The sequence below is a fragment of the Semicossyphus pulcher genome, unplaced genomic scaffold (genome assembly GCF_022749685.1).
Source record: "Semicossyphus pulcher isolate SPU_LCO1_2020_fin unplaced genomic scaffold, fSemPul1.0.p SCAF_21, whole genome shotgun sequence".
NCBI classification, from domain to species: Eukaryota; Metazoa; Chordata; class Actinopteri; order Labriformes; family Labridae; genus Semicossyphus; species Semicossyphus pulcher.
The window spans coordinates 3,170,650-3,192,877 of NW_027211695.1; the positions used below are offsets into that span (position 1 = coordinate 3,170,650).

Sequence of the window (22,228 nt, forward strand, 5' to 3'; positions counted from 1 at the left end):
TCTTTGGTGGGATTCCTACCTTTATACTCCCAGCAGGAAGAGCCTTAAAGAAACAACACAGACTGCTGTTATGGGTAAACTACCTCCATAAGAGGCATAGAGCTGTAACACAAAACCATTAATTAAAATTAGCCTTTTATTTAATTGCCGAGGTAAATTAGTTCAATCCTGCCTCCCAAGATATTACAAAGGGAGTGGTGAACCTCCAGTCCTGTAAGGTAAACAGCAAGACAAGAAATGATAATACTAATTATCTGACAGTGGTTTGGCTTCTCATAGATGGGTCATGCATTATAATCAGATCCCACTGATAGAATAACGTGTTGAACATGAAACCATTAAAGGGGGAAAATAAGGACACGACATTGGCTACACCCTGATTGATTGAAGAGGTGGTTGTATGTTGACATTTCATTTGGAATAAACCATTACATGTGTTGATTAAGTATTAACAGATTAAATGTATTGTTAAACTTTTTTTCATTGAGCGTTTTTGGTGTTTTTGTTGTGATCATCCCTTTAGAAATTAAAGGATTAATTTGTTTTCCCCAAATGGGAGGAGGCGCCTTTTATTTTGGCATTAACCTGGTGGAGCTGCCTATTGTAACACTCACTTTAAACTGGCTCTTCGTGCGTGCTTTTCACCTGCCTCCCTTCTGAATAGAGCAAGTAAAGACGCGAAAATAACTGTCATGTTGCCTTTACCAAACCGGAAAGGTGACTTTTGAAGCAAATGTGTGCGTATCCGCGTGCGCGCGTAGGGAGTTGTGTGTGTGTGTGTGTATGAGAAGGTGCGACAGCAAGAGAGGTGTAGCACACAAACAGGTGTAACCCAAACAGGTAGAGCTGCGTCTCCGTTTTTTTCTAAATGGCAAACATGATTGCGTGTTTTTGACGAAGCAACACGAAACTAAACCGAAAGGATTTACGCTTTTAAAGGACTTGTTGAGTTAATACAGCGACAATTTTTTAAAAGACAAAACACCATCAAGGATGATCCGGCAGCAGGAGGCATGAGTCCGCCTCATTGCTTCATGCATGCCCGTCATTAAGGATCTACTACCTGGACTGATGAGCGTTATTCCAGCGCTGAAATTGTCCCAACTTGCGCACAGTTTAAAGTAACTGAGGAGGATGACATCTCTGCTGAACACACTCTCTCTGTGTCTCTGTGTGCTACAGATCTGTGGTAAGAAGGCTTAAAAATTGTGTCCAAAGTCATTATTCCAAGACTGTACAGTATGTCTGTGTCTGTGTTTTCTATGAGATGCCTTCAGGGTCATAGGCTACTGTACCTTCAGTGGCCTATAGTTACCTTATTGTAGGATCCTTTGTGTGTATATCTGATTTATTTTAGAACCCTATTAAAGTCCTACTCCTATGATTGTCTAGTTTTGAAGAAGGTGTTAATAAAGCTGGCCTACAGAGATCTCATACATATTCATAAGCTAAGTTCTGTTCACTCTGAGCAGGTGACCAGCTTTTCTGAGGAATTGCCTTAGCTGGGAAAGGGCTGTTCAAGAAAACCCTTGAAGCGCTGTGTTATATTTCTGGAAAAACAGGTTGCTGTTGCGGCTGTTTTTGAATCCCACTCCTGTCTGATTCAGAGGAGACGCGTGGACCCTCCTAGCGTGTGTTTGTGTTGCTTCAGAAAGTCTTTCTCCTGTAATGTTCCGCAATATTACGCAACGTAATTTAACTTCTTAATAGATTAAGTCATGGATGCAGCTAACTGCCAAAATGCAAATACTTTTAATACCTACACAAAGACAGACGTGATAAAGAAGAGCGTGGCATCAAAGTTTCTTCATTCCCATACAGAAGAGGCAGGAGAGCCTAAGTGTTATGCCAGTAATGCAGAACAGGCAGATTCCACAGTACGCGGCTTAAACCTCAGGGTGACAAACACACACACACATACATGGAAAAACACACCTGTCTGCAGCGTACACTCATCCAGCCTGATGGTAAATGCATGAATCACATCTCGCTGACATATCTGAACAGATTCTCCCACAGCAGGTACTGAAGCAACACCTGTAAGAGCTGCTCAAGTGAAACTGACTGACACACACACACACACACACGCCTGAAAAGGTGAAACTAATACAATGGTCCCAATCAAATCTACCATTCAAGGGTAACTATTTGACAATTTCTTAATGGAAGTCAGTGTAGCATAACTCTACAAGATAGTATTTCAAGTGTAGTGTACATTCTGTTCTCACATGAACCAGAGACAGAGATCAACAACTTGTTAGTGGTATCATGGGAAAGTACTTTAGCAGGAAGTTATTTCATGTTCCGGCCTTCTGACCCTCTTTCTTTTTCATGTTAGCGCTGTTAGCATCATAGCTCTCCTTTCCATCTTTTCATGACATTGCGTAATGATATATATTGTATTCAAAGGATGAGTCCTAATTGAATCATGACCAAACAACTTAAACTACTATCAACTCACCTTGACTTAGTTTTAAGTAAGTTTTCTTTTATCAAAGAAGGTGAATAGGCTATAGCAAACACGAAACCTGCTTGACAGAATCCTGACATTAGCATTTAGCTCAAAGCAATGCTTTACCTTTAAGTATTGTGAATTCAATTAAGGCAAGGCAAGTTTATTCATAAAGCACCATTCATACATACATGGAGCAATTCAGAGTGCTTTACACAGTTAACAACAGAGCATTATGACAGACAGAAAATACAGAATATAGTAAAATATAAAAACTGGTAGGCTGCACGGTGGTGCAGTGGCTAGCGCTGTGTGTCCCACAGTCCAAAGACATGCTTGTAAGGTTAAGTGGTGACTCTAAATTGTCCATAGCTGTGGGTGTGAGTGTGAAAGGTTGTCTGTCTCTGTGTGTCAGCCTTGTGATTGACTGGCGACCACTCCAGCCCAATGACAGCTGGGATAGGCTCCAGCCCCCCCGCGACCCTGAACAGGATAAGCGGTATAGATAATGGATGGGTGAATGGATAAAAACAGGTCCGGTCAGAACAATGCAACTCGTCAGTTATAATTTTTCTGTCTCATGGGTCCCAGACTCCTTTAATTCTCAACACTTATAACGCTGTAAATATTACCCAGTACTCATACAATGGTGTTAGAAATCTTAAGGTAGTTCCCTGAACTTTTCTCTGCTTAAATTAATTAATTAATTAATTAATTAATTCGTTTTTAGAATTCCCAGACTCCTACTGCTGTAATCTTCCATTATATTTTAAAGATGTTCACATAGGAAATATTGCTCAGACCTTGCTGTACATGATCGCAGTCTCATCAATAATAGCAGCGAAATTACTTAAGAGGGATGTGGTTAGTATCACACAGGAAGGCGACCCCAAGAGGTAATAGATATGAGAAATAACAAATCAGGTGTGACAGTTAGCTAATGCTCTTAGTGTTACATCCTGTTCTCACATGAATCAGAGATATTTAATATGCGAACTGCATCAACAACGTGTTCGTGCTTTCATTGGAAACAACTTGATGGTTTATGTCCTGGCGTTGTGTTTCTATTTTTTATTAACCATGCTAGCACCATCTTTATCTTTTTAGTACATTCATTTCTAAACTATTGGATTGACTGTTCAAATTATTGGCAATCCAAATATTTAATGCCTATAACTAATACTTTAGTTCATGAACACTAATGAAATTCCCATCAACTCAGCTCAACTTAGTGTTAAGTTCTAATTAGCAAGCGTTAGCATGCTAACATGCTTAGCTAAGAAGGTGAATATAGCAAACATTAAACCTGCTTGACAGCATGCTGACATTAGCATTTAGCTCAAAGCAATGCTATCCTTCTAAGTAGGGTGATGAAAATGTGGAAGTATAAGAAAGTAGCATTGCAATTATACCCTGAAAGCTGTGAATCAAAGCACCTTTATCTCAAGTCACTTACGGGGGATGTGGTTAGCATCAAACAGGAAGTTGACCCCAGGAGGCAACAGGTAAGCAAAATAACATGCTTTAGCTCAATTATGAGGGTATAATATTTGAGTGGTTCAATGATTATAAGATCGGCTGTGTTGTACTTCAGCTTATATGGTCTGCCATGTTGTGCATTGATATATCGTTAGTGTTTGGGAGTGCTAAAATTCATTTCCCATGCTAGCTTCTTTTACTCAGTGTAAACATGGTCACGGTTATCTTAAGGCTGCTCCTCCTGAGAGTAAATCAGTCATCAGCGACACACGCCTCAAGCCAAGAGCAACAATATAATAATACACAGACCGTGAATCACTTTGTCCAGGCTTTTAAGCGACATAGTCAAACATTACACTCATAGCTATGTATTAGCAGCACACAACACTATTGTAGCTGCGTGCTTGGTAAAATATCCCTGTGAGAGATTAAACAAACTTTTACTTTTGCAGTTTCTAACTAACCATTCAATGCAGGTTGCAGGAGTCAACATCCTTAGACTGTCTAGTCCCAGCAGTAAGTGTGTGTGTACTTTATTAAATTGCTGGAGGACTACAGGTGACAGGTGTCTTAGTCTGTCTACATCAAACAGATCAACAATTTAAATCTTTAAACAGACGGCCAGGAGGACAGAATAGTGCAAACAATGAGCGATATTTATGGCAGTGTTTGTGGTTTGCAGTGAGACAGTACACGTGACGTGTAGAGTGTATTTTGTGTCCCAGGTGTTTCCTGAGGCCTTGTTGAATGTCTCGAACAGTCCAGACACTCAGGTAAACCTCTGTTTCCTTTGAAAGTTTATCTCGAGCAACTAGTTAAGCGACATAGCTTCACTTGTTTTTAGCTCCTCTGATAGACAACCTCTCTCCTCCCTCTTTCTGTCTTCACTCTGTGTGGACTCTTTAAACCCCATCAGCGCTCCAAAACTTGAGTTTGTATTTTCTCCTTGATCCACGGCCAGGAAAACCGTGCAACTGAAGCTCATAAATCATAGTCCTGGACAAACACTTTGTACAAACCTGTGTCAAAGGAATAGACATTTTAAAAAGTTTTATCTGCTTTGCTGAGAAGAACAATACCTATAATCATTTCACACAGCAGCAAGTTAGCTTAGCAAAAAGACTAAAAACAGAGGGAAACAGCTAGCATAGCTTCCTGAGCCAAGCTAACAAAAGGTTTGGCACATAGCACCCTGAAAAAAACCCACTCATGTCTGAGCCTGTATCCCTGTTTTGTGTTTGCTCATTTTAATAATGCTTTGCATGTCGGCATTTCCACTGTAGGCGACTGAAAATGGACACTTGCATTGTGCGCAGAACGCAGCATATTCATTGCCTGGTTCTCTGCGAAAGAAGCTGTAACTCTCCTGGAGCGCCTTGGAAAACGCTGACTTCCTTTTCGGCATGACAGCTAGCCTACCTGACGTTACGCCGGCAGGTCCTGTCAGTATGATAAGCTGGGCTAGCTAAGCAACAGCCGCACGGCAAGATTGTTTGACACGTACAGACAAATCAGTATTAAAACTTTGACTTGCAGTGCATTAGTGATGCTTTTCTATTGGTTAAAACAGCAACAGCCTTGACGACGACATTGATTGACATATGAAGACAAATCAGTGTTGCAAGCATGGTGCATTGTTTTGGTATTTCAATTGGTCAAAACCGGGACATATTAGTGTTTTATAGGTGGACGTATGGTCACCCTACCCTAGCCCTTTGTGGTTAGCTAGCTAAGCCTTCTGTTAGCTGCTTTTCATAACCACATCTGTAACTTCAAGGCTATGTTTATGTTGTAACATTCTTCATTAAAGTGTACCTGCACCCCCAGGTCTGACCGCAACTCCACCCACTGCACTATTTTGAAAAATGGTCAAAGTGGGCAAGGGGCTGAGAGGGGGAAAAATGGAGAGTGACACAGAGTCACAAGGCACATATGCCACAGAGGGCTGGAGGACTTCTCCCCTCCAGAGTCCCCTGAAGAGCACTTTAGTGTGGTGGAGGACCGTGGTGGTCCCGAGCCGTGTTGGTCCCGAGCCCTATCAGTTCGAGCTGTTGGCTCCAGCCCAACTAAGGCCTGAAGCCGGAGCTTTTGGAGCCGAGGCAATGCAAGTGCGCATGCGGCGACCGCACGTGCTACCTGTTACAGTTATTTCTGATTCTAAGTCTCTCAGTAGAAACGTAACATTATCTAGAAGGCTAATGTACAATGCGCCAGCAAAAATAGTGTAGTGAATGATGTGTCAGTAATATGATTTAAATTACAGCTCAAAAAACATGTTTAAGTGCGCAGTAACTCTTTAATAATGAAGAGAAAACAAGCATCCATCAGTTTTAAATTGAGAAACAATGACAGTTTGTATTAGTAAGGCTATTATGTTCTGGGAAATAGATAATCACGTAGGCTGTTATTCAGATTCAAGTCAGACAGTGTGGTTTGTATGACAAAGAAGATGCTTGAACCTTTGTGTTCTCTACAACCAGCCTTTAAATAGCAACATAAGTAGCTTTAGGCTATAATTTTGAACCTCGAAGGTCAGCAAAGAAAAAAAATATGCAGGGCTAGACCACATTCTTTTGTGGAGAGGTCACAACGCTTGTAATATAAGCTTCTTCTTAGTGAAGCCACTTGCTTTTTAAGTCAGTCAAAATCCTTAAAATTAGCAAACAATGCTCTCCTGACCTGCTTGTTCTCCTGAAGCTATGGTGATTGTAATTAACTGCAGGCTCAGGTTGCAAGTCAAAGGTCACAGTCAACTCCAAGGGCCCGTAAGCTGGAAGGGGTTAACACAGTTGCACTGCAGTTCATATTGTATCATAATTTATGAAGCTAGTTGCATGACTTGTGTAAGGATGCTGATAGTCTTGCACACTGAAACAATGTACTAATCAAACTGCTTTTCTCCTCGTCTCCAGTGATACAGGGGGGCTTTGTGCCTCTCCCTTCAAACGATCCCATACGCTCCCTAGCTGAAGAGGAGACCCTCCTGCCCTGTAAGTACAAGCCAACAAGTGATGATGTGGTGGTGCAGGTCACCTGGTATAAGGAGAACCCCGATACCACCAAGGAGCAGATCATCACCGCACACCATACGAATGGACAGACAGGTCAGCTGGTCCCGTTTTACATCCTCTTTCACATGCAACAGAAACCCCACGCTTAATATCTTCCTGTTTCTTCTTTCAGCACATTTTCTTGTGGTATTTCTCATTTTGTCAGCTACAGTTAACAAGTGTTGGTTGGAGGCCTTTTTTTCTCCTTTAAGGCGAGTCTTCACAGCCATCTAAGAGTGTCTAATGAACTGTGTGAGAGACACACTGGGAATTATCAGACAAAATATTCAAGGATGCTAATTTATGGTGATGTAGGTCTTGAACCTTACACCCATTGTGAGTGTGAGACATGCAGGGTAAGACTGTGAGCTAAATGCCCAGAATGTAAATGTATTTTCAAGCAGGCATGTGTAGGGAACTGAAAGTGACTAAAGAAACCCTGAGGTTTATCTTGAACTGGCTAGACTTAATTTTTTCACACGAACTCTCTCCCTCCTTCTTCTTTCTGCCTCTGCAGCCTTTGGGACGTGGTCTCGACATGTGCGCTTTAAAAGCAGCGACCCCACCCTGGACTCATCTCTGCTCATCATGAGCACAGAGGTCTCTGACGAGGGGACGTACATGTGTCGCATCAGCACCTTCCCCTCGGGCAACTTTGACAGAGAGGTCTCCCTCATCGTATGGAGTGAGTTTCAACCTCATGGTTCTGCTACAGTCAAGTGTGAAGACATTTACAAGATAAGATAAGATAGAACTTTATTCATCCCAAAGCAGATTGCTCCAAAATTACAGTACAAAATAAGAAGCATGTCTTTGGACTCTGGGAAGAAGCCGGAGTACCCATAGAGAACCTACACACGCACAGGGAGAACATGCAAACTCCAAATATAAGTGAAATATAAAATCAAATGTGCATGGGTTAATCCAAAAGGGACAGTACCTAATAGAATAATAATATGACAAAAAGTTATCTAAAAAGTAAGCAGAAAGTCTATAAGATTTTGCGTACCTTGTCAGGTCAGCCAACTAGACACACAGCTGTTCTTGTGTGTGCAGTTGTTTGAGTTATAGCAATGGTTGAAACATTGGCATCGTTAGCAATAAGAGCTAGCAGAACGCTAGCAAGGCATGTTCCTCCTCCCTGCTTAACATTTTTTTGTAACGACGACGTTATTGGTAACGTCATAAAAACATGTCATAGAGGTTCACTTGCAAAATTTCCATGGTGTCAAATTGTCAGACAGATAGGAGAAATTCGCCCCTGTGTTCTCTGTAAACGATAGAAGCAATAATATTTGAAATTGGCGCCATAGCTGTGGAGAAAGTTGTACAAACAGCTCGTACTTAGGCCCATTCTACATTCCTACAACACCCAGCGTGCATTGCACCCTCCCCTCTGAAAGGAACAGCCCAGCGAGAGACGCTGGAGTGAAATACGACCGTTTCTCTGCAGGCAACGGCTCAGAGCGGGACAGAATCTTAAGTCGCTCTTATTAGGACGCTGAATATAAGAAAATATGTTAAGTGTGCCTTTAAACAATCAACAGACCTTTCCTCATTATCCTCTCTCTGATCAAACATTGTATATCTCCTCCAGCCATTCCCATCTCCTCCCTCGACCCTGTGATTCTGGTGGAGGGCCAGTCTTACCGGCAGGCCGCTTCCTGTCGCTCTGTCGCCCGCCCGCCTCCCCACCTCTCATGGGACACAGACCTGAACGGCCAGTCCATCAACCGCTCGGCGGACAACAGGGCGGTCTCCTCGCATTACTCCCTGCACCCGCTTAGAAGCATGAACGGCAAGAAGCTGGACTGTCTGGTGTGGCATCCGACTTTACAGGGCCCCCGCAGGATCCGAAACAACCTGGTGGTTCACTGTGAGTATTCATCGAATCATACAGACACAATGTCTCGTTACATGTGTATAAACTCCAACTTATACTTCATTCTGCTGGATTGGACCTTGTTTGTGTTAATGAGTGCAAGCAAAAGAATAGTAAGAAAAGTAATCAGTGTAAAGTTAGTCATTCTAAAGCCCTACCTGAGTTTATTTATGTTTAATAATGTTGTATAGTACTTCAATGTGGCCTCTGCTCACTGGGAGCTCGATTTAGAATAATAATCTTGAAGATTTTCATGTAAGTAAACGTCTGTTAAGTCAGTATCTATCGCCGAATGAGGTCACACAATGGTGATTGAGCCGATGGCCCACTGATGAAAGTGTCTGGTGCGACTTTCACAGAAAAACTCACAAGCGGCGCCCAGTTAGTGACGCGTTTCCCATCAGCCAGCAGTGGTTGGTCTGCCAGAGAGGGTAGGCGGAGCTAAGCGGCTGCTTTTCCGCTCTCTGCAAGTGTTGCGAGTAAACAGTAATCTACTATGGCTGAACAAACAAAGAAAAGATGGATGACTACAGATACAACTTCAACAAGAAGTGAAAATCCAAAGAAGAAGAAACAAACTCGACGCTCAGATGAAGCAAACAGTCTGAAAAGGAAAGCGACCGTCAGCCAGGAAAATACAACCGGAGACAACCGTGGACGTCACACATGCAGCACTGTCTGGATATCTGGGAAGTGTGCTCCTGCAATTACCGATTATCGCCATAGGCGCTGCCAAAGAGAATGAACCAGAGATCTTCGAGATTATAACTTTAACCGCTGAATACATAGTTTTGCAGGTGGAACTGATTAGTCTACATTGAGTTTCATTCTTTTTTACTGTTATTTTATGTATTTCAGGGCATTTTCCTTTGTAAAAGCAGAAAGATTGCTGAATGCAATATAAAGAGAAGTCTCTGATGTGGGGTATTGTATTGCTTTGCATTATTGACTTTATTATAATACAGTAAAATAATTCCATTAACCATAATTTTCTTTGCAAGTATACTCTTGCACACTGTCCAACGTGCAGAAAATGTATTTGCTTGCAACGTTTCGGTACTCGACCGTCGGGTTTGCCCGATGAAGATCGCACAATGTCCAATGAAACTACCTCTTGTTCAAAGATTAGCATAGCTTTTTACTTAAGTACTTAAGTCTCAGACGGTTATGAAAACAAAAGGTATTTGCCAATTTGTGAAGAACAAGATAAAAACTTGTCCTAACTTTGGTCAAACCTCACAGCTTCACTTCCTGTTTTCATCACTGTTCTGCACGCACTGCATCTATATTAATAAACACTCCTCCTATAGCCTGTTACTCAGTCTTTACCATATCAAATTCAAGAGGGGACATGTGGTTCTCTGTCTGTATTACCAGGGTTCTATGACTCTGAACTTCAGCTTTGTTAAAGCTGCTTCTCATAAAGTTGCATTGATTGAAAGCCGTCCTTCATAACTACATTGAAAATCAGCTGTATTCGATACCAGTCTTTCCTTCTGTGTGTTACAATCAAACAAAGCTGTTAACCTTTTGTTCTTGTGTTCCTCTCAGTCCCTCCACACGCAGAGGTGTCTGGCTACGGTGGAGACTGGTCCGTGGGTATGGAGAATGCTGCCCTGAGGTGTGTGAGTGGAGGAAACCCCAAACCACAGAGTTTCACCTGGATCAGGTACAGTAGGCCCCTCCTCCCTCCCTCTCTGGCTGTCTGGTACTCAGGTGACTAACTGTCTGATTTGTCTGGACGGTGTAACTTTGAGGGTTATTAACCCAATTATTTTGCTCTGATTTCACGGGTTAAGAATGCAAACGGGATGTTCAGTGGTGTTGAGCTCAGGTCAAACATGAGGACCAAAGTAACACATCATATTAACTCTGTCACTTACGGTAGAAAAATCAGTTTGAATTGAAAATGCCTCCATGTGACGAGGGCGTTTTCATTATGTATCCTGTGCTTGAGACTTGGGATGTAATTCAAAGCAATATTGACATGATCGTCTCTTATGTGAACTTACTTATCATTTAATACTAACTCAATTTAAAGAGAATTTTCCAACCTGTGACTTAAAATCCCAAATGAATGAATGAAAGTTCAGATGACTTATTTGACTCTGTTGTTTGAACTAAAAAAAAAAGTTAGTGTTGCCTGCCGGGCTGCCTTAAAATTTTAAGTTGACTAAGTTTGAGACTGTCCAAGTCAAATAAACTTGACATTATTTAAGTTGTACTTAAATCCTCTAATTTACTCAACTTTAAACAGCAGCTCCAGTCATGTTTTAGACATATAAAATGCTCTGCTTGATATAATAAATTGTGCAAAATAAGTTTAATTACCTTGTTAAAATCCTCCCAAGGCATCTCCTCCTTCTTCCTCATTAAAAATTCCTGAATCTGCATAGGCCCCTCCCATTGTGCACATTTCCAACCGCCCCCTCCGCCGTGAAAAGAAAACACGTCTCTGCCATCTTGTTGAAGCTTAGCTAGCTTGAAATGTAGTAATTAGCAGTCGAAACGTTAACGTTAGTAGTCAGTAGTGAGTTTGTGAAAATGACGGTTACAGCTGGCTCGTGCATCGCCCAAGTGGTTGCCATAGGTTGCACATAATGATATGCATTAACGGGATTGGCTCCTCAGGTTTGTGACGTCATAAACCTGCCAATCTGAAAACGTGTTGTTCAGCCTGTCCTTGGTACACTGCAGTTTAAAAGCAGACAAGCCCAGCCATGGAGATGACTGTTGATGTTGTCCCTGATATGTCTTGTAGCACATGAAGAACACCACATGGAGATGTTTACAAGGTTAAACACTCGATTTTCACTGGAGGGGGGCTTTAAATTGAATTCAGCTGCCATAGAATTGTCTTGTTTCGTCGACACAGTCTTTTAAATTCATTCATGGGCGCATGAATTTAAAAGACTAGACGCGATCTCGACTCCCGGTATCACAACATTTACACAAGGAGGGAAGTAGAGCGTACAGCCTAGCCCGGCGGGGGTGAGTGCTACCCCCAGACAGGGCACCTCACCCTGGCTCTGCCTTCTCCATCTTCGCCTCTCTCTACAAACTCTTCTCTCTCTGTTTCTCTCTTGTGTGTTTAATTAAAATGTGGGGGCCAGTAGAAGTAATGCGGTAGGGTAGGTAGCATCGGCGTTGCCAATACCTGGAGCTTGCATGAGTCTGTCGGCCATGCGGCTTGGGTTGCGGTGGTAGGTTAGGTTAATTGGGATAAGGGAAGGGGAGGGGTTTTCTTCAGTGAGCGCTTATCCTTATCATGAGGGCACGAGTCACACAAACTTCTAGTTAAACTGACAATGACTAATAAGGTAACATGACTAGGCTAATTGTTTTTACAGTGCATGTTAAGAAACGCGTTAGCTTACTAGCGTAGCATTGTATTTGGGTTAAAACGGATACCAGACATGTGTCTGTTTTGAACAAATTACGCCGTGTCGAGACAGTAAACATGATGAAGACTAGCATGCAATTAATACTCATAATTTCAAGAATATACAGAAGCCCAGAGTAGGTTTTCAGCTTACTCAAACTAAAATGAGCCTGCATGTAAGTAAAGAACAAACACGGGAGTGTATTTGCAATTGAATATAAAGCAAGCAGAGTTAAGTGTTTATATTTGAGTGACAATATGTAACAATATAGCAGTGAATATCTGTGAGAGACACTTCGAAATGCACCCTTAAATGGCTGTGCAAGAAGGAAACATGGATGTGAAAAGATAAACAAATGTGAAATCTTGAATGAGGAAGAGAATTCAGTCAGTATGTTTTTGTTGGACCGCAAGGAACGACAGGAAGCGTCTTCCTGAGAAAAACAAACCAAAACATGACATTTGTTTATTTACAAGAAAACTCAACATGGCACCTTTTAATATTGAAAGTTTATCCTAAGTTATCTTTTCATCTAGAACAACAAATAAACCTTTTCAGTGTTAGTTTTATTGTCGCTTCGTCTCTTATAAACTTCCTACCATTCCTGCCATCGTGAGTGTGGCGCTCCACCCATCTCACATGACTTAACCAAACATGTCCTGGCACTGTCGCCTCCCGATTCTGCTGCCTTAATGGAAACCGACGGCTCGAAAATGTTTTGTGTGTTGTTTTAAAACGCGGCACACCGCTGCCCGGCTTTAATCCCAGACGTGGGCTTGACTTCTTCTGCTTCAGTCACCTGGTGTCATCTCTAAGCCATTTCCTTTGGCATTAACATACTCTCAGGGTGTGGCGTGGAGAAAATAAAAAACATGAGCCTTGAAATTTGACGGGAAGAGGAATGTCTGCCTGTCCAAATTATGACAAGCGACAGTTAGACCCAGAGGGAGAAATTCCTCTCGCTTAGACGGGGCAAAAGTTCATCCTAAATGTAAAGAGAATATAAGTTAAACGTTTGGGGGTGTTTCGTGTGATTTGAGCATGTTTACGCCAGATGATGATGTACTTATTACTTGCTGTTAGTCACAGGAACACACCTTGGGAAATCAGGCCTACCAGACACCCCCCATGCATACAAGCAACACGCACAAGAGTCAGCACTCAAAATCTCTAGTTACAATCAACCTCTCCTTACTCGTGCACACTTTTAACACCAACGCACACACACATTTGCAGCGGCTGTAGCAGCAGCGAGCGGGCGAACCTGTTGGCTCTGTCAATAAAAGGCGGCAGGTGAAGTAATAGCTGGTGTCACAGTGTCGTGTTGCGGCTTGTGCAGAAATCAGACAGATGAGACAGTTTCACACGAAGGAGGGAGGAAGAGGGGGATGAGAGGAGAAAGGGAAAGGGATGAGCCGTCCGCACGGGGGAGGGAGGCGAACCGGTGGGAGCAGGTCGGCAGAGGGGGCTGGGCTGAGGTAAGGGGGCGGCGAGAGGAGGAAGAGGAAGCTTAATGTGTGGATTTGTGTAAGATGTTATCTCAGAGGTGTGTCTGCTGCATATGTGAAAACAGACAGTTCCCCTTTCCTGCTCATGACGAAAAAAGTGCCCTGTACGCAATAAATGGAGGTCAGTGCAGCCAAACACTGTTGTTTACATGCATACGTCCCTGTAATAATGTAAACACACCAGGTAATTCCAGGGCAATGGTCATGTTTACAGCAAAAGGCTGGCATCAGGTCGGTTACGACTGATTTCATCAAACAGTCAAAACAACAACACTGTGGCAACACCCTGTTCTGTGTGCTCATCAAAGTTTGTAACACGTTTTCCCTGAGTCACGCTGCCAGGAAGTGCATGGCCGTAAACATGTATGTTCAATGGATTTGCTTTATTTCACCGATTTATCCCGTGTAACAAAAGTAACCGCCCTCCAAGATGTTCAAGAGGGAAGATCTTTTTTAATGTGTACGGTTAGTCTGAATAAAAAAAGCAGAAATGGATGGTCAGCATGAGCAGTCGTAGGCAACATGCCTGAACAAACTGCACCACCTACAGACACTGGTTGATCTCTCCAGAGAGCATGCCATCCGTCACTACCTGCTTCAATTTTTTTCTGCATGTTACTATAACAGAAAAAGATGTTAAAGTTAGTGGTCACAGAATTTTTCCAAGGCTTCACTAGAGTAAAAGTACTAAGACCACACTTATATACTCCTGCAACCAAAATCTTTCTTAAAGGTATAATCAGTAGGATTTTCCTTGCATTTTGTCAACAGCACATTTAAACTGGGCCCCTCCTCCTGAGCTCTTCGTCACCAGAAGCTCACTCTCACTCTCACACCAACAGCATCACGGTTACCTTTGCAGCTAGCATGCTAACTACCGGTTAGCTTGTCCTACCCAGTTTGGGGCACCTACCTGTCCAACAGAAAGAAAGCCAAATCTGCATCGCTCTTTTGCCATGTTCGCCGGTCTGAATGGAGCCCAGTTGCTAATTTGAACCACTCCCACACTCACCTGTGATTGGCTCAGGGAACCACAACAGCGCCCATCCTGAAAACGTCCCGTGCAAAGCCAAACAACAGAATAGATGCAGAGGGGCCTGCAAGGGCCTCGCAAGGGTCTGCACACACACTCACCAACACACATGTACAGAGGCCCAGAAGTTATTTATATTATATTTATAAAATCTGTATTTTATTTTTCTAGGAAAATCCTACTTAGTATACCTTTAAGTAAAGTAGTATAATCTATGTTATGTACTCTGTTTCCTGTGAGTCATTTCCGGCTGTTTCCTCGTAATCTCGACTTATTTATCTTGCTCGAGATAACAATGCTGCACCACTGTAACGTAACGTCAGAGGATCAGAACTCCCCAGGATTGCAAACAAACATAGAAACAGGTCTAATTTACCTCATTAGTGTGGCACCATGGCATGTCCTGCACACAGTGACCAACCTGTTGTTCTGTTTTTTAGATCGGCAGAAAATTATCCCAATATCACGAGAAAACAGTCGAGATCTCGAGAAAACAGCCCGGAAAACTTAGTAAATAAGATGTATGGATGCATGTCCGCTTAGGGCTTCCGTAGTAATCTGCAAAATGTAGTTAAAGTTTTAAAAGCAAAAGCAGGCTGTTACTTATGTTCATGTTTTTGCTCTGTTTGCAGAATTGGTGGAGAGCTGCCAGAAGGCGTGATCCCCCACTCTAATGGAACACTACTTTTTGGGCGACCCCTGAGCCTGTCAGACGGAGGCACCTACCAGTGTGTGGCGAAGAATGAAGTAGGAGTAGGGAAGGCAGAGGTGGTGATCGCCATGACAGGTAGATGACAGCACTGTCATCAACATCACTTACTGAGATCATATCCATCTAATCCCGCCAATTTAACCCTCTGACGCTCTGCCTTACAGAGGCTCCCGAGCCGCGGTCATCGCTTGAAAACATGCTGATGCTCATCGTCGGGGGCGCGGCCGGCGGGCTGCTCATCCTCATGCTCATCATCGTCATCTCCGTCACTTGCCACCACAAGAGCAAGAACAAGAAGCTGCAGAGGGAGCTGACTGAGAGGAAGTACGCTGAGATAACATGACGTTTAATTAAGATGAGATAAGATGAGATGAAACTTTAATGATCCCTGCAGGCGAGATCGAGCCAAACAGCATAACTAAGAATGAAGCAATTCAGGGCTATTAAGCAGATTACAGCTGACAGTTACAAGTGTGGAGTGTGTTTAGTAGAATTAAAGGAGCAAGTGTAAAATTCAGTTGATAAATGATCGTGTGGGATGTGTAAGCAAAGGCAAGGAAACTAAAAAGAACATGCAGCACGCAGTATGAACTATATTAAAACTTAAAGCGCATGATTCACAGTGGAACTCTGTCGTTTACATCACATTAAAATCTCCTCTCTGTCTCTTGTCTCTCATAGGGAGGAAATAAGCACTCTCTCCAGGCAGGCTTCTTTCAGGAGGATGAACTCCGTCAGCACAGATGTCAGAGGAGTGGTATGATCACTAAATTATTATTTTCACGCCGCCTTACCGCAGCATCATATTATCTTTTCTCCTCAGTCTGCACGACCTGATTCAGGCTGCGAGACTTTGACACCATTGATCAAATTCATGCTGGTCCCAAACGTTTTGCACATTCAAGGATTTTGAAATCGTACTGTGATGAATACCTAATACCATGCTCTATAAATGTCAGAGTGGGTTGGGAAGTTTTTTTAGGATTATAGCAAAGTTTGAGAGTTTGTCCCGCATTCAATTTGTTTCTTTTCATTGCAGACAGAAGAAAGCATCCCTCTGAGGGTGGAGGGAACCATGAGGACCAGCCTGTCTTCCCTCGGGGTCAGTCTACGTATCTATCTAACTCTGCATGCAGGGCCAGGGCCAGGGACTGAGGCTTTACTGTCCAGATGCCAGATGGCTAACCTGCGCCTCAGATATTGACCTTTGAGCTACTTCTTTGTTCCTTTTCTCTTGGGACTTCTTGTTTCTAAAGTTTGGCCTCTGTGTGGATCCTAATTGGTGCTCAAAGGCATTGCTTGACTTTTGGGGATGCTCACTGACTTGCTTTCTTGCCGAGAGTGAGATGAGAAGATTGATACCACTCTCATGTCTGTCTGTTGAATAGAGACAGGAGGTTCGACTCTTTTTACTCACTTAATTTTGTACGAGTCACTAAAGAGAGTCGGGTTTTCGAGTCACTTAAGTTAGCCAGAGCTTGATCCCCCACCTGCCCAAGCACCCATAGAGCATGCCGCTCAAGACTTCCGTCGCCCAATTGGGCTAACTTCTGCTTCAGCACTCTGCTAACATTAACGGAGATTACATTTAATCATGTAGCTCTTCTAGACCTTCTGTTTTTGGACCTTATTTCCCATGATTGTGTGCGGAAAAAGTGCATTTTGTGCCCTGCCGTGTTAGGAGAGTGTGCACTGTGTGAGTGAGTGAGTGATTCAGTGAGTGATTTGTTTAACTCGACTCAGCTCTTCAGCTCAGGGCAGGGAGTGAGCTGAAGATGGGAGTGAGTACTGAGTTGAAACAAGCACCAAAGTGGTTGTTTTTCTCACAGGGCGAGGCTCACACGGTGGTCTCACCTCATATTCACAGTTTGCAGTGGCTAGTAGGAGGGGCGAATCAGTAAACAAGTTATTTGAGAGTAAAAAAGAGTCAGTAAAAAGAGTTGTTCGTTTCGAATCACTACTGTTAAATATGATGCTAGAGCAATTATCCAATACGCTTAGCTTAGCATAAAGAATAAAAGGAGCATAACAGCTAGCCTGGCCCTGCCAAAGACTAACAGTATTTATCTAGCAGCAGCTCTCACAAGATCTCAACAAACATTAGAGTGGAATCAGTCTTCTCATCTTACATAGTTTGGGATTTGGGAAATATTCTTGTCCGTTAAATATGAAGTTAGCATGAAGAGTGGAAACAGGATGAGACAGCTAGCATGGCTCTGTCCACTCAGCACCTCTAAAGCTAACTTACTAACATGTTAATTAAAAAGGGTGTAATCTAAAGGTAATTGTTTTACACAAGGTCTGAAAGTGTTGATAAGACTTGTTTAATAGCTAGCTGTTAACTTCCTTGCTGCTTCCCCCTGTTGACAGTCTTTACGCTAAGCTAAGCTGAGCCGAGGGCTGTTAGCAGTGATGAAGCAAACAGATAAAGACCTTGTTTATTTAATCCCTTGAAACTCGAAAAAGAGGTCAACACTTGCAATAGTTAGCTAGCTAGCTGTTTCCCCCTGTCCTTTTTGGAAATAAACATATTTCCAAAAATGTTCCATTTGCTTTGAGACATTAACTTGCAATACAAGTAAGTAAAGTTAAGCATGACTTAGCCTGCTTTACAAAAGAGGTTCTATCACTAGAGTCACTTCTGTTTCAGATAAAGCCACAAAAGCCACTATCTCTGCAGCTAATCGGTGGATGTGTGTATACTGATCAGTGTCCTTTCCTGCGCTGACAGGAGCAAGCTTACTGCCGTGACAGCCGATCTACTATCTCGGGTGGGCGTGGAGGAGGAGGGGGAGGGGGAGCGTTTGACTACCTGGGCAGACCAGTCTTGCACAACAACTCGCGGCGGGGGAGAGAAAGGATTCTGGATAGAGACGAGGAGAACCGACTCAGAGTCGAAACATATGTGAGAAACAGCACTATATCTTTGGTAAGAGTGTCTGAAAGCATGCTTCTTTCTGGGCAAGTCCAAGCTTGACGTATTAACCTCTGCATACTTACCTGATGATGATGCAATTAACAAGTGTGTCTGCCCTTTGTCTTTGCAGCAGGAAACCCGTTTCCACCCTCCTCTCACGCCATCACCTTACCCCATTGTGCAGTCCACTGAGATTGTCAGACAGCTAAATGGCAGCGTCGTTATCCCAGCGGAAGGGGGCTCAAGACCGGGAAGCGTCAACAAGACCCTCCAGCACCCTCCTCCTAGCTGCACCTACCCACCTGTTACAGATGATGAGGATGAAGTGGATGAAGGCTTGGGGGGTCCTGCCAGTCAGGAGCATCCTGATGACCAGGACAGCGAGACAAACAGCTCCCAGGTTTCTGAGGCCCATAGCGCGCGCTATCAGCAGACTAACGGCACGCTCAGACCCAAATCCCGGCTGAGCACCACTGGGGTCAGTCCCCATGCCTCCCTCATCCACAAGGCCCAGATAGTTTAGCAGGCAGCTGGAAAAGAACAAACTTTAAGAGTCACCAGCTCTGAGCTTGGAGGGGGTTCAAATGTGGATACACTGGCGAGGTCTGGACACAACCAAGAAACCAGTTTGTCGTCAGTTAAAATCTCCTCCTTTACTACAGTGATGCATCTTCTTTATTGTGTGGGAACATGGTGCAATAGAACAAAGTCTTAAGAGGAAAGAATCTACTCCAAAGCATCTTCTGGACACTTCTGTATCTGTACATAAAAAAGACAATGTTGCAGTATTTTCCGTGCAGCTACTACAATGTTTAATTTCCTGCTCATCTTTCACAACACAGTACTTGTTGCTCTTACCAGCTGTACATAACAGACTGCAGTGACACCAGTTCACATACCTTTTGTTGGGGACTCAGGGACAGCAAACCAGGAAATGCAGGAATGGCATTCAAGGCTGAGAGAGCTGTGGACGTTGGTACATCAGAAAACTAGATTGCAAAACCTCAGTACTGGGGCTGGATTTGTGTTCAAGTGGTATTCAATATATTAGTAACTGTGTTAGGTTTTCTAACTTACACAACAGTTTGGGATCTAATCCAAGCCATGGGCTGGTTCCTCTTTAGCCACACCTGAAACTTGCATACCTCCACATTGTCTTACTGTCCTCATTCCTTTGACTTAAGCACTAAGACAGTTGGGATCAGATAAAGACATCAAACAGCCAAAGCATGACCGATGTGTCCTTAACATGTAGCGATTAGGCTGTGTGAATCTGTACAAATGTGCAAATAATTTCCTTTTAAACTTCTTTCAAGTTGTTTTTGATGACTTAAATCTTAATAATCAATGATACAGTCAATTAACTTTTTTCCCCACCAACCTCACATCCATAACTTTATTCACACACACAGTTGTATCTATTTACAGATTCTACGTAAATATGTAGAATCTGTAGGCAGGGACGTGGATTTTAGGGACGGCAAGTGTTCTGGTTTCCGTTTGTAGTCCGCTTGTAGTCCCAGTAATATTGACAGGTATCAGCAGGCTGCGGCCTATGCAGGAAAAACAGTCGGAACGTAAAGCAGCCACTTAGCTCCGCCTACCCTCTCTGGCAGACCAACCACTGCTGGCTGATGGAAAACGCTGATGAAAAGTTTACTAAATAAACTGGGGTGCATTTACAGCATGTTGTGAATGCAAGCTGCCAAATACCTGTACAATAGATTTTAATTTCATACCTTTTTATTGTTTTGGATTATGTTATAGTATTGCTTGATAAGGCTGCTTTATGGAGTACAGCTGGACTCTCACACCAGAGACCGTTAGACCGAAAAAACTGCCACAACCATAGACCTTTTATTTTTTAAACTTCAAGACCGCAGGATGCCTTTCCAAAAGGGCATGAACTGTTACAGATTTTATAACATTGAGGCAAAACCAAGTATGTATTTTTTTATCTGAACCGCTGTTCTTATGTCTTTGTTTATATGTGTTTAAGTATTGGTGGATTGTGTTACAGCCCTGATTTGGGAAGCAGTGTGCCAAAGGGAAAAAAAAAATCTTTTGCTGTTTAGGCAAATATGAAGTATTATTTTGTTTCTGATGTACCGTCTGTAATTATTACTTTTTCCACCCCAAATGTAAAAAGACATCTAGATTTTTTTGGCAAAGGAAACGTGCTTAATACTATTCGCCAGTAACAGATAAGAGCAGCGGATGATTGGCATTGTGTGTGAATGTAGTTTGTATTTGTTGTAGACTGTGCCCCCTGATGTATACTGCTGGATAGTGCAGGGACCAGAATGAGCCTACAAACTGCCAAACTATGAAAGACTCCACTCCACTGAGTTCACTGTGATTTTGGAAAATTATCTTCCTGCTTCACGTGTCTGGATTTTTGTATAATTTGAGGGCTGTGTGGGATGTCATGTTATGTTGATGGGTTGAAATAAATGTGCATGTGTTTCCTAAATGTACAGCAAAATGTATCTGCTAACAAGCTTTTGTGGAAACTTTGGGAGGTTTACTCCGAAACCTTTACTAATTGTAAGAAGGTCCATCATCCATCAATTATCTGTACCTCTTATCCTGTTAAAGGCCAGTTCGTCGATTTTCAACCTCAGTCCTATCATGCTATTATGGGGAGCTAATGCCATTATGGTAGGAAAAAAATGTCTCTGTGCCTTTGGAGGACGGTATCCGCTTGCCTGCAGCGATCAATATCCTTGACTGGAAAACTTTAGTATTTCACTCCAGCGTCTCTCGCTTTCAGAGGGAGGGGCGCAATGCATGCTGGGTGTTGTAGGAATGTAGAATGGGTCAAACCACGAGCTGTTTGTACAACTTTCTCCACAGCTATGGCACCAATTTCAAATATTATTGCTTCTATCGATTACAGAGAACACCAGTTTGGACTGACGGTGGCTTTTTCCAATCACAAACCTTTCACGCTCACAAAAAAACTGTGGGGAAATTTAGAGTCACCAAATAACCTAAAGAGCATGTCTTTGGACTGTGGGAGGAAGCCGGAGTAACTGGAACTAACCCACACATGCTCGGAGAGAGTGTGCAAACTCAACACAGATAGGCCACTGCCGGCCGGAAGATTCTCACCTGGAGCCTTGTTGCTGTGAGGCGACACTGCTAACCCCAACACCACTATAACGCACTACAGGAAAAATATTTAACGTTACTTTTAAATGACTATGCACAAAGTGTCTTCGGCGGGGCCGGATTAAACTGCTGAGGGCAAAATTAGCTCTGGGCCCCTTTTATCACATCTCTCTGCTACTGTAGGTAATAGACAGGTGCTCTGCAGCTGAACAGACCGCAAGTGGTTGGTTACCATTGCAAAAATTCTGATACAGTCCCAAGCCTGACTTAGCTAAGAGGATATCATACTGGGCACTTGTCAGCCTCATAGTAAAGTTCATTCACATACAGTCCCTGGAAAATGCAGGGAAATTAATGGAGCTGTATTGCCTCCAGGTGGTGTTATGAACCAATGATAGTGTTTGGTTTACCGACATGCCAGGAAAAGTGCATATTCAAGGGTCATGATAAACCAACATGCAGCCTATGAACACTAATGATCCCACAGTCAAACTGTTGCAAGTAATGCAAGACAAAAAATACATTTTCTTCCTGTCTGAGCACACCTTTACACTTTTCCATGGGCCAATTTATGGCTCCATACCAATTTGTCACAAGGTGAGAAAGTACAATTTATCGTCTAAAAAGACCCACTTTGTAATAGGGTCCTTGATATGTAAATGTATGAAATTGCTGTCAAAATAAAAGTAAATACATAA

At 42.8% G+C, this 22,228-nt stretch overlaps 1 protein-coding gene across 3 annotated transcripts; it reads left to right on the forward strand.

Moving 5' to 3' along the window:
- The first annotated feature begins 558 nt into the window (after positions 1-558).
- On the forward strand, positions 559-22,221 carry nectin4a (nectin cell adhesion molecule 4a). Of its 3 annotated transcripts, none has more exons than XM_069672121.1 (11): positions 559-1,189; positions 6,844-7,035; positions 7,499-7,666; positions 8,579-8,857; positions 10,415-10,532; positions 15,420-15,574; positions 15,664-15,823; positions 16,181-16,256; positions 16,539-16,601; positions 18,231-18,428; positions 18,547-22,221. In XM_069672121.1, exons 1-11 carry the CDS (start codon positions 1,135-1,137, stop codon positions 18,937-18,939), a joined length of 1,857 nt encoding a protein of 618 aa, XP_069528222.1. In that variant the 5' UTR covers positions 559-1,134; the 3' UTR covers positions 18,940-22,221. The 3 variants fall into 3 exon arrangements, with proteins under 3 accessions (XP_069528222.1, XP_069528223.1, XP_069528224.1); XM_069672122.1 differs by having other exon boundaries at positions 18,231-18,404; XM_069672123.1 differs by lacking the exon at positions 18,231-18,428.
- The last annotated feature ends 7 nt before the right edge of the window (positions 22,222-22,228 follow it).

Coding starts and splice junctions, on each gene's coding strand:
- nectin4a (XM_069672121.1), top strand. CDS start 1,135: ATGACATCTCTGCTGAACACACTCTCTCTGTGTCTCTGTGTGCTACAG. Junction 7,667..8,578: donor GGTCTCCCTCATCGTATGGA/GTGAGTTTCAAC, acceptor TATCTCCTCCAG/CCATTCCCATCTCCTCCCTC. Junction 10,533..15,419: donor CAGAGTTTCACCTGGATCAG/GTACAGTAGGCC, acceptor CTCTGTTTGCAG/AATTGGTGGAGAGCTGCCAG.